The sequence below is a fragment of the Cajanus cajan genome, chromosome 11 (genome assembly GCF_000230855.2).
Source record: "Cajanus cajan strain Asha chromosome 11, NIPB_CcT2T_4, whole genome shotgun sequence".
Classification (NCBI taxonomy): domain Eukaryota; kingdom Viridiplantae; phylum Streptophyta; class Magnoliopsida; order Fabales; family Fabaceae; genus Cajanus; species Cajanus cajan.
Window position 1 is genome coordinate 24,193,170 of NC_138527.1, and position 11,650 is coordinate 24,204,819.

General features: G+C 40.9%; 1 protein-coding gene across 1 annotated transcript in view; it reads left to right on the plus strand.

Annotated features, from left to right (window-relative positions):
- The window catches only part of LOC145953457 (uncharacterized), a 40,930-nt gene extending 35,307 nt beyond the window's left edge, over window positions 1-5,623 (plus strand). Inside the window, exons 2-6 of the mRNA XM_083067416.1 lie at window positions 3,440-3,550; window positions 3,659-3,825; window positions 3,884-4,349; window positions 4,763-4,925; window positions 5,535-5,623. Of these exons, the coding sequence (XP_082923542.1) occupies window positions 3,440-3,550; window positions 3,659-3,825; window positions 3,884-4,349; window positions 4,763-4,925; window positions 5,535-5,623 (996 nt within the window). The remainder of the gene's footprint in view (window positions 1-3,439; window positions 3,551-3,658; window positions 3,826-3,883; window positions 4,350-4,762; window positions 4,926-5,534) is intronic.
- Window positions 5,624-11,650: the final 6,027 nt, after the last annotated feature.

The window sequence follows — 11,650 nt, forward strand, 5'->3', positions numbered from 1 at the left end:
TCTTGATTTTCTGCGCGCGCGTGAGGACAGAGAGATGACCAGCCACTTTCTAAAAATGAATATTTAATCTAATTAATTTATGGTATGAATACACTCTCGATGTGAGCTTGATAAGACTCCAACTTTAAGGCGCTGCCTTTTTAAGATGAAGGTTTATCACCCTCCCTAGCCTATGATCTCTCCCCAACGGAGAATCTCAATAGTCATGGGTCCCTTTTACTCACATCGAGAGGGTATTGGTGAACCTAAAATGCATGGTCTATGAGGATGCATGATGTCTTATTGGTAATGATGTACATGCTCCTCACTTTTATTATATTTCCACACATGGTCTTTCCTCTCATGTCATGGTATTTTCATGCATGGGGATTATTCTTTAGACCTTATCACGAGGTTTATTATTAATGCACAAACAATTGCACATAAGCATTTACACAAACAATTCACTCATCCACGAACAGTCACGAGCGAATCACGAGGTAGGGGTATCCTGCAGAAATGGTGCATATTCAAGGTGGTTCTAACTGTTCTCACCAGTCCAAGGCCCCCAAGGTGCCCCCATTATAGGGACCCAATTCCTCTCATCGTAGGTCGATGGAAAGCTCCAACGCACCGTCGGACTCAAGTTCATGGTTATCACCTTGAGTGATGTTTTCCGACAACGGTCTACGGGCACCTATAGACCCATTCGACAACCGGCCGTACTAACATCCACTCCCTATGGTTAATCACTCATGCCCCCGGGTATAGAGGGAACTGTTGTGTGCAAAGGTTTGTGTGCAATTTATATTTCAAACAATTGTGTAAAATTAAACATACTACAGTTATTAAAGCCATATAAATAAAGCATGTTATCATACAAACAAGGGGTAATAAAGTAATTTTAACTATTATTTGTTAAAAAATAATCTGTCACTAAATGGGACTGACTCTCGAGGCTTCCCCAGTGGAGTCGCCATCTGTCGCCACCGGCCCGAAACGGGCTTTCGGCATTCACGAAGGATGGTTGGACTCTTTTATTTGTTTAAAAATATGGATTGCTAGAATGACTTATTCTCAAACTGAGACCTTGTCAAACGAGCAATTTTATTAAAAGGCTCACCAATCCATGTTAATCCCAAGCGGGACCCTCCATGGATTAGCGGTTTTCATAAAAAGGAAGGGTTCGTGGAGTCGCCACCAATGTTTTACTCAAAACATTGGAAAAAGAAGTTTAAGGCAATCGATTCAAAAATCGACTTCGGCCATGACAACCAGAGTCGGGTAAGGGAGTCGGTTACGCGTGGGGAAGGTGTTAGCACCCCACAGCGCCCCTTTCGGGTTCCCTATGACAGATTATTTAAAAATAATAGTGCAAAATTACTAAATTACCCCTATTTATTCTAAGCAATTATAAATTAACTATCTACATGATGACAGTTTAAATATGTACACACAGAAAGCGGTAAAAGAAGGGACTTTAAAGATATAAACCTTTGAAGCGTGCTTTCTTATATATCTTGACAGAAATTGGGAAGCGTTTTGGCGTTCCCTCCCTCTACAAGACCGCTCGCTCCCTCCTATAAAATTTTAACTATGGAAATCCGGAGGATTTCCCTTCGACTAGGTTCGAGACTCAAGCAAATGGCTCGTGACTCAAGAACTTCGTCGGATCAACTCTCCGAGTGATTTCTAGGCAGAGCACTGCTCAAAAAAACCCAGAATACTCAAGAAGAGGGTTAAAACTCAGTGTCAAAGTCTAGAATGACGTCCAATTGACGTCATATTTATAGGGATGAGGCGCAATACGGCCTCTGGGGGTCAATACGGTCCGTATTGAAGTTTTGAACTACAATACGGCCGTATTAAATTCAATACGGCCGTATTGAAGTTCAAAAAACCTCAATACGGCCGTATTGAAGTTCAGTGCAGCCGTATTGAAGTTTAGTGCAGCCGCATTGAATTCAATGCAGCCGTATTGAAGTTCAGAAACTTCAATACGGCCGTATTGAGTTCAGTGCGGCCGTATTGTAGTTTAAAATGTTCAATACGGCCGTACTGAACTTTTGGGAGGCCGTATTGGGCTTCATTCCCTCCACTTTCTTATTTTTTGCTACTCTAAGACCTCTAAACCTACAGATTGTCATCCTAGGGTCTTCCAGGGTCTTCCAGGAGTCCTTCCGGCTGACTTTCCTTTGGTCTTCGAGAGTCTTCAAGCTTTATTTCCGACCCGGACAATTTTAGGGGTCTACAGTCCTTCGTCCAACGTATAGTTGACTTCCTTCTGTTCTTTGACCAATGCTTCGTCTAATTTATTAGATTGCAATTGATGTTGTCCTTGACACATCCTTGCCTAACATTTGGTTCACAGTTGTTTGGTGCACATGTCATACTTTATCTATTCACATGACTTGGTTTGTTTGATCCTCATGGTGTGCCTTGCTTTGACTCTTCTCCATCTGATTGACCATTTGGCTTCATCTGATGCTTGTGCAGACTTCATGTATGCTTAACCCATTTATGCCTTGTTCTAGATTTAACCTTATTTTGGCTTTTTTCTTGATACCTTAATCTTCATCTTGTAGACGCTTTATTTTCGTATCTTTGACAGCTTGGATTAGACTTCATCCTTATACTTTCTTTACTTATCTTGACTTCTATGCTGTGCTTTTTCTTCACTCATATCCGACTCATGCTTGAAGCTTTGCTTTATCTTGAATCTTCTTCTTCTGATTCTGGATTTATTATTTGATGATGCACACGTCATATTCCATCTGTCATTTGTTTTAGTATGATCTTTAATTGTTTATTCTCATCGTCTGGTTCTTTGGTTGATCTTCGTCTGTTTGTTCAAACTTTATCTGAACTACCTGCTTTATCCCTTGTGATATTTCCTGACTCATCCAATTTGCTTCAGTACATCCATTTCGTATTAGTGATTATTTTATTCTTTGGTATTGGAACGGATCCTTCTTGCATGGCTTGAGCTTCAATCGTTTGCTTAACCAGCTTTCGTCTTGATGTGCTTGACAAGTCTTCCTCTGTGATCTTTGTGGACTTCAAACGCTTTTCCATATTCTTCATCTTGTTTTCATCCATTGTCTTTGGTCTTGTATTGTCTGAGGCTTCATTGTTTTTCTTCTTATGTTAGGCTTCGCTTCGCTTGATCTCTTCATCTGATGCTTTATAGTTCTTTACCCTTTGTCTTGGTTCTGGTGTGGGAAGTTGCACATGCTTTTTTCTTCATTTTTCCTATACTTATATTTTTTTGAAACACTAACACACTTGTTAGTAATAACAACATGTATTATATTTGTCTCACTCAAAACCTTACTGGGAGTTGCTTCGTTTGACTTAACAGAAATGATCGTGTTATTGCTCATGCTCTTCAAGCGTAGCACAAGTTGTGAATAATAATAACAAGGTTGGAGTTGCTCCTAACTGGTTGGAGCAATTTTAGCGCAATCGTCCACCTACCTTCAAAGGAGGATATGACCCAAATGCTGCTATGATTTGGCTAACGGAGATCGAGAAGATCTTCAATGCCATGGAGTGTCCCCTCGCTCAGAAGGTGAAGTTGGCCACCTTCATGTTGACTGTTGATGCCTACTTTTGGTGGGAAGGAGCACTATAGAGGATGATTGATGGAAGGGTGCACTTGAATTGGGACAACTTCAAGAGGGTCTTCCTTGAGAAGTATTTCTCGGATGATGTGAGGAGCCAAAAGGAAGTGGAATTCCTTGAGCTGAAGCAAGGGAATGACATAGGGGCAGAGTATACTGCCAAATTTGATGTTTTTGTTCGCTATTTTACTAACTACCATGGTGAGGTTGGTGAAAGAGATAGGTGCATAAATTTTGTAAATGGTCTGCATCTTGAGGTAAAGACTGCAAACAACTATTAGGAGATTTATTCCTACTCTAGTTAACAAGTGTAGCATCTATGATCATGACAACCGTGCACGTGCTACTTTCTACAAGGGAGCTGGAGGTCCTATGCGTGCTGCAAGTTCTGGTGCTTCGAGTAGGAGTAAACCTTACTCTGCTCTTGTTAAGTTCCAAGGGAGTCGATCTGTTGCTAGTGGGAGCAAGTCACATGCTAGAGGAAGCAAGCCTTATGCTGGAGGATCTGTTGTGAGTGGCACAGGGAGTGTTGGAGGCTTGTGTCTACTCCCTCGGATCGATGCAAGAAGTGTGGATGACGTGGTCACACTAGCTATGAATGTCTTGACAAGGATGTCACATGTTTCAATTGTAATGGAAAGGGTCACATCAGCAGCCAGTGTGCTGAACCACCATGACCACGTGCTACTGGATCGAGTTTCCAAGATGAGCGTCCAAAGGCTATTGGGAGAGTATTTGCTCTTAGTGGTGTTGAAGCTTCTCGGTCAGAGAATCTAATACAAGGTACTTGTTTCATAGCTGAGACTCCTTTTGTTGTACTATTTGATTCTGGTGCAACTCATTCCTTTATTTTTGTCTCTTGTGTTCGAAAATTGAATTTTCCTATGTCTTATTTAGACTTTGATTTATTTGTTAAAACCCCTACTAATGGTCCTGTGACTACATCCCTAGTGTGTTTGAAATGTCCTTTGATAGTTTTTGATAAGCAGTTTCTAGTTGACTTAATTTGGTTGCCTCTTAGTCAATTAGATGTAATTCTTGGTATGGATTGGTTATCTTCCAACCATGTCCTTTTAAACTGCTTTGATAAATCCATTTCCTTCGGTGAATGTAAGTATACGAAATTTCTTAGCGCTGCCAATATTAAAACTTGTTTAAAGGAAAATGAAAGGGCTTACATGATCTTAGCTTCCTTAACACTTAAGACTGATAGTAAGCTAGATGAGATTTATTTAGTGAGAGAATTCCCAGAAGCATTCCCTAAGGATGTGTCTAGTTTACCACCTGAGAGAGAAACTGAGTTTAGTATAGACTTAGTACCGGGTACCTTACCTATATTTGTAGCACCCTATAGGATGTCTCCTAAGGAGTTAGTTGAGCTTAAAAAACATATAAAGGAGTTGCAAGAGAAACATTTCATTAGGCCTAGTGTCTCACCTTGAGGAGCGCCTATTTTATTGGTTAAGAAGAAAGATGGGAGCATGAGGTTGTGTGTAGACTATAGGCAACTGAATAAAGTGACTATTAAGAATAAATATCCCTTGCCTAGGATAGATGACCTTATGGATCAACTAGTTGAGGCTTGTGTGTTTAGTAAGATAGATTTAAGGTCAGGATACCATCAGATTAGAGTGAGAGCTAAGGATGTTCCTAAGACTGCCTTTAGGACCTACTATGGACACTATGAGTATTTAGTTATGCCTTTTGGTGTGAATAATGCACGTGGTGTTTTTGTGGACTACATGAATAGGATCTTTCACCCTTACTTGGATAGATTTGTAGTGGTCTTCATAGATGATATCCTAGTGTATTCTAAGACTAGGGAGGAGCATGTTGAGCACCTTAGGATTGTCCTTCAAACCCTTAAGGAGAAGCAATTGTATGCTAAATTGTCAAAATGTGAGTTTTGGTTGGATAATGTAAACTTTCTAGGACATGTGACATCTGAGGGTGGGATAGTTGTAGATCCTGCTAAGGTAGAAGCTGTCTTAGAATGGAGTGCACCTAGATCAGTATTTTAGATTAGGAGCTTCCTAGGACTAGCTGGTTATTACAGAAGGTTCATAGAGAATTTCTCTAGCCTAGCCCTTCCATTGACTAGGTTGACTAAGAAAGACCAACCCTTTGTGTGGGATTCTAGGTGTGAGGAAAGCTTTCAAGAGCTTAAGAGGGGATTAACTAGTGCCCTTGTGTTAGTGTTACCTGACCCTAGTAAGAACTTTGAGCCATTTTGTGATGCCTCTAAATTGGGTTTAGGAGGAGTGCTTATGCAGGAGGGTAAGGTAGTAGCCTATGCTTCTAGACAACTTAAAACCTATGAGCAAAACTACCCTACCGATGACCTTGAGTTAGTTGTAGTAGTATTTGTTCTTAAGTTGTGGAGACATTACTTGTTTGGGTCTAGATTTAAGGTTTTTAGTGACCATAAAAGCCTTAAGTACTTGTTTGACCAAAAGGAATTGAATATGAGGCAAAAGCGATGGTTAGAATTTCTTAAGGATTATGACTTTTAGTTGAGTTACCATCCTGGTAAGGCTAATGTCGTAGCTGATGCTTTAAAATCTTTGAGATTGTCTTCTTTGATGATTAGGGAGTTGCATATGATTGGGGAGTTTGAGATCTGAGCTTAGTGTGTGAGTTGACCCCTAAGAGTATTAAGTTGGGAGCCTTGAGAGTGACTAATAGCTTGATAGATGAGATTAGAAGGTCAAAAGGTAGATCCTTTCTTATTGAGTCAAGTAGAGAAGTCGAATCAAGGTGTGGAGAGTGAGTTTAGAGTTGGAGTGGATGAAGTGTTGAGATTTAAGGATAAGTTGTACATTTCTAGTGTGCCTGAGCTTAAGAGAGCAATCCTAGAAGAAGGTCATAGGAGTAGCCTTAGTATCCATCCAAGAGCCACTAAGATGTACCAAGACCTTAGGAAGATGTTTTGGTGGCCTAAGATGAAGAGGGAAGTAGAGGAATTTGTGTATACTTACCTAGTATGTCAAAAAGCTATGGTAGAACACCAAAGACCTTTCAATTTGTTGCAACCTTTAGATGTGCCTGTGTGAAAATGGGATAACATCTCTATGGATTTTGTAATTAGGTTACCTAGGATAATGAAAAACTTGGATGCTATATGGGTCATTGTGGATAGATTGACTAAGTCTACCCATTTTATTCCCATTAATATTAGGTACCCTTTAGAGAGATTAACTAAGTTGTACATAGAGGAGATTGTGAGATTGCATGGCGTCCCTACTAGTATAGTTTTTGATAGAGATCCTAGATTCACTTCTAGATTTTGGGAGAGCTTGCATAAGGCTTTAGGCACTAAGCTTAGATTGAGTTCAGCCTACCATCCCCAAACAGATGGCCAAACTGAGAGAACCATACAGTCTTTGGAAGAATTGTTGAAGGCTTGCATCTTAGAGCATGAGGGTAGTTGGGATATTTTCCTACCTTTGATAGAGTTTACCTACAATAATAGCTACCATTCCAGTATTGGGATGGCACCCTACGAGGCTTTGCATGGTAGGGGATGTAGGACACCCTTATGTTTGTCGCAACCCGAAAATTTCTGATCTCGCGACTAATGGTTTAGACATCCTTTTAAAAGTCTCATTAATTAAGGAATGCCCGGACACCAGACTAATATTTAATTAATGGTTTTGAAAATAGGTTCATAGAATCGCCACCAATATTTTACTCAAAACATCGCAAAAAGAAAAGGTTTTTTAAGATCCAATAATGGCCTTGATAACCAAAATTGGGTTCGGGGGTCAGTTACGTGTAAGGAAGGTATTAAGCACCCCTACAGCGCCCTCAATCGGTACCCTATGATGAAGTTAACGTGATAAGAATTAATAAATTAAATATTAAATCCCCTTTATTAATATTTATTTACATATTGAAAAATTAAATTATACGACTAACCCTAAAATATCTACATGATTGCGTTTATGATGAAAAAAAAAAAGAAGTAAAAGAAAGAGAAAAAAATTAAATGAAATACCTCGTAGCAAGCTTTGTTAGATCTTCAAATATGGAAAATATAGGTAATTTGTGGCAACCTTTCACACTACAATGCCTCACAAAATCTCAAGAAATACAAGAGAGAGAAAAAGAGAGAAATTTCGAGCTCTAAGGAGCTTTGGACGAAATTTTTGGGGGTCCCTGAACTTTTGGCCGAGATTTTCTATTTATAGACATCAGATGCGGTGCAGAACGGCCCGTTCCGAAATCGGAACGGCCCGTTCTAGATCTGGTCGTTACGTGTTAATTTAGTGTATTGGAACGGGACGTTCTGAAATCGGAACGACCCGTTCCAGATGCGCGTTTAACACATAAATGTCATTCTGGAACGACTCGTTCCAAATTAAGGATTTAAGCCTTTTTTTTTTTATTTGGAACGACCCGTTCCAATTTGGGAACGACCCGTTCTAAATGTATGTTTTATCCTTTTTTAAAGAGCCTGGAACGGCCCGTTCCAATTTTGGAACGGCCCGTTCCAACTTTGGAACGGCCCGTTCCAGTTTAGGATTTTAGGCTCTTTTTGTAAATTGGAACGGCCCGTTCCAGTTTTGGAACAGCCCGTTCCAGGCTACTAAAACCAGCCTTTTTGGGCTTTTAGCCTTCTGATGTCATATCCTGTTATTTCCATGATTGGGAGCTCCTTTTCTTGATAATAGACGTCCATTTCTTCGTTTGTATGCCCCCCGGACGAAATTGGGTGTCTACAGTTGCCCCTCTTTACTTGTCCTTTGGAATAGCTATGTGTTGCTTTTCCAAAGGCAAGTAAAGACGTAGACATTTCGTCCGGGTCTTCTCTTTGTCTCTTGGTGTGATGCTTCTACGTTGCTTCCCTTGGATAGGTGTAATTGCTCGTGTCCTCACCCTTTAGAGAAGTTGAGCATTGATTGCATACTCTCTTGGGTAACAAGGCTGACAAACTGTACACCTGACCTTCGGTCTTCAAGTAGACGCTCCATTGTTTCGGCTCTTAATTGCTTCTCTTGCGATAGTGAGGTGGAGATCCGGTTCTTCAACCTGCTGATGTTGAGTATTGTTGTGTCGGCCTCTCTAGGTCGCCTGCTAATGTGAGTATTGTTTTGTCGGCCTCTCCAGGCCGCCTGCTGATATTGTGAGTATTTTTATGTCGGCCTCTCCAGGCCGCCTGCTGATATTATGAGTATTGTTGGGTCGGCCTCACCAGGCCGCCTGCTGATGTTGTGAAATATTGTTGTGCCGGCCTCTCCAGGCTGCCTGTTGTTATTGTGAGTATTATTGTGCCGGCCTCTCCAGGCCGCCTGCTGATGTTGTGAGTATTGTTGTGCCGGCCTCTCCAGGCCGCCTGCTGATATTGTGAGTATTATTGTGCCGACCTCTCCAGGCCGCCTTCTGATGTTGTGAGTATTATTATGCCGGCCTCTCCAGGCCTCCTACTGATATTGTGAGTATTATTGTGCCAGCCTCTCCAGGCTGCCTGCTGATGCTGATGATGTGATTGCCTCTTTTCTATGGGAGGACGTCTGATGAAGACGAGGATTGCTAGTAGGTGGTACCCTTGTGATGGTGGGAAAAGGAGTAAATACTGAGTATTATTATGCCTGGCCTCTCCAGGCTGCCTGCTGATGATGATGATGATGTGATTGCCCCTTTTCTATGGGAAGACGTCTGATGAAGACGAGGATTACTGGTAGGTGGAGTCCTTGTGATGGTGGGCAAAGGAGTTGATGGGTGACAGGGATTCTAGTGTTGCCCCTGTCATGTGAGTATTGTAATGCCTCTCCAGGCGTAATGTTGAGTCCTTTTGATTCATTGATGATTGATTGTTGTGGAATGAAAGACTGCCTCTAGGTGGATGGGCAGGAGATGTTTGTTGTGCCCCTGTGTTGGTAGGCAGAGAAGTGGATGGATGGCAGGAATTCCAGTTTTTCCCCTGCCACGTGAGTATTTTGATGCCTCTCCCGGCACCTGCTTTTGGTAGATTTTTTCTGAATTTCATTTTTGTTTAGCTTCGGCTCTTTTATGTTTGAAGCTTGCCTTTTTTTGCTATTTTTTTAATGCTTCGGCTTTTTCAACATTTACGAAGCTTGCCTTTTTCTCATGTTGTTTTTGCTTTTTTATTGTAATCATTAGTGGAGGGATCTATTCCCATGATGTTATTTGTTGAATCTTTATTGACAAGTATTATTTTGGAAGCCACTCCTGGCTTTGGTAAGGAAAGCATTCCTGGTCTTGGCATTCTCTTGGATCATCCTTCATTCAGTTGAGGAGTAGGGCGCGATGGCCTCTTCATGCTTATGGGCTTTCTTATTCGGTCGACTCCGGTTCTATCCCGTCTTGCTGTTGATGTGTTTTTTTGGTGGCTATATGAAACCACTTGTATGGAATGCCCTTGTTGGGGCTATGCTTTTTGACACGATCTTGGCTCCTAAGGCATTGTCTAGCTGTTGATCTTTTTTACGGGTGTTTCAGCCTCTTGATTTCTCCAGCAAGTGATGGATAGACACACACAAAGAATGCAAGAATGCAACAGAAAATGCAAAGCAGAAATGGATTTGGATTTTTTTCAATTTTTTTTTTGTTTCTGAGCTTATACCCTTTTATGCACACTTAGGTCATATGCATGTTATGCAATGATGCTTCTATGCTAATGCTTAAAATGCAAATTTATTCTTACTTTCGAGAAATTAATCTATGCGCATTGATCAATGACATGGATTGTTAGCCTTTAGCCTTGTCGAATTCAGTGTTGCTTCTTGAACCTAAGGTTTGTGATGGAGGAGGCCCATGGGCTAAGGGCCCAACTACTAGGGCTATGGCAAGGATGATGCATGAAGAGTGGGCCCAAGCCCAAGGAAGGCCCGCCACTTTGTTTTGTTGGGCTTTGTCTCAAGCCCATTAGATTAGGGATAGTGTAGGTGAAGGCCTTAGTGCCTTGTATTTTCTTTTGGCCTTGTATTTCCGGCCTTGTAGTGTAGGATTTACATTTAGAGGTCATTTGAAATTTAGGGTTAATTAAGGTTGCATGTGTATTTTCATTAGCATGTAATTAGCCTTGCATTTGATATGCATTTCGGACATGTGCACACATGCACATGGTGTGATCTAAATGCAATTCAAATAAGAAGCTAATCACATGCCAAATGATGAGCACATGGGAGGTTCCGGGTTTGGCTCCCAAAATTTGAATTTTGAATTCAAATTTTGGGCGCCTAAGGTTAAGTAACCATACCATGGTTTCACTTAACCTTAGGCTAACCCAAGGAACACTTTAACCTAATTTTTCCCTATATATTACTTTTGGCCGAGAGTTTGTAACACTTTGGATCATATATTGATGAGATATTCTTCTTTGAATTTCATCTCCTCCGAAGTCATCTTGATTCTTACTCTACCCTCCTTGAGTGCTTCTCCTTGTAGAGTTAGAATCCTATTCTTCTTTGGACTTGGCTACAAGCTAGCTTAGGTCACCTTGAGCCTTGTGGAGTCTCCATTCCTTGAAGCTTATCCAAGGAATTCCGTGAAGGCTTGAAGAGTTCATGTGCTTCCAAGAGGAATCACATCAGTTTGTGTAGTTCAGCCCTCTCGCTTGTACCGGATATGATATGTTAGCCCTTAGATTAGGTGCACCTAGACTCTGTTCTAGGACACCTCCATCTTCTCCTTGTGAGTGTTCACTGTGCATACTCCGTGTATCTCTCAAATTTATCTTAATGTCATGTAGGTCAAGAGGAATGAGAGAAAGAGGATATATATATATATATATATATATATATATATATATATATATCTTCTTCTTTTTTTGTAAAAGTTTTGGTAGAAAGGATTTTTTCAAAAATGGTTTATAGAAGAATGGATGGCCGAGGTAGGCTAGTGGTTTAGGCTGATGAGCAAGCACATTCAAAGTGAGGAAATCATTTTCCGCGTTAGCTTATTATTTTCTTCAGAGTTAAGCCATGACTTGGGATTGCATATTCATTAGATGATCTTCTCGAGCCGCCTTTCGGTTTTCATCTCGGGATGCTGCTTTGTCCTAACTTTTGCCTAGGTTACTTGAG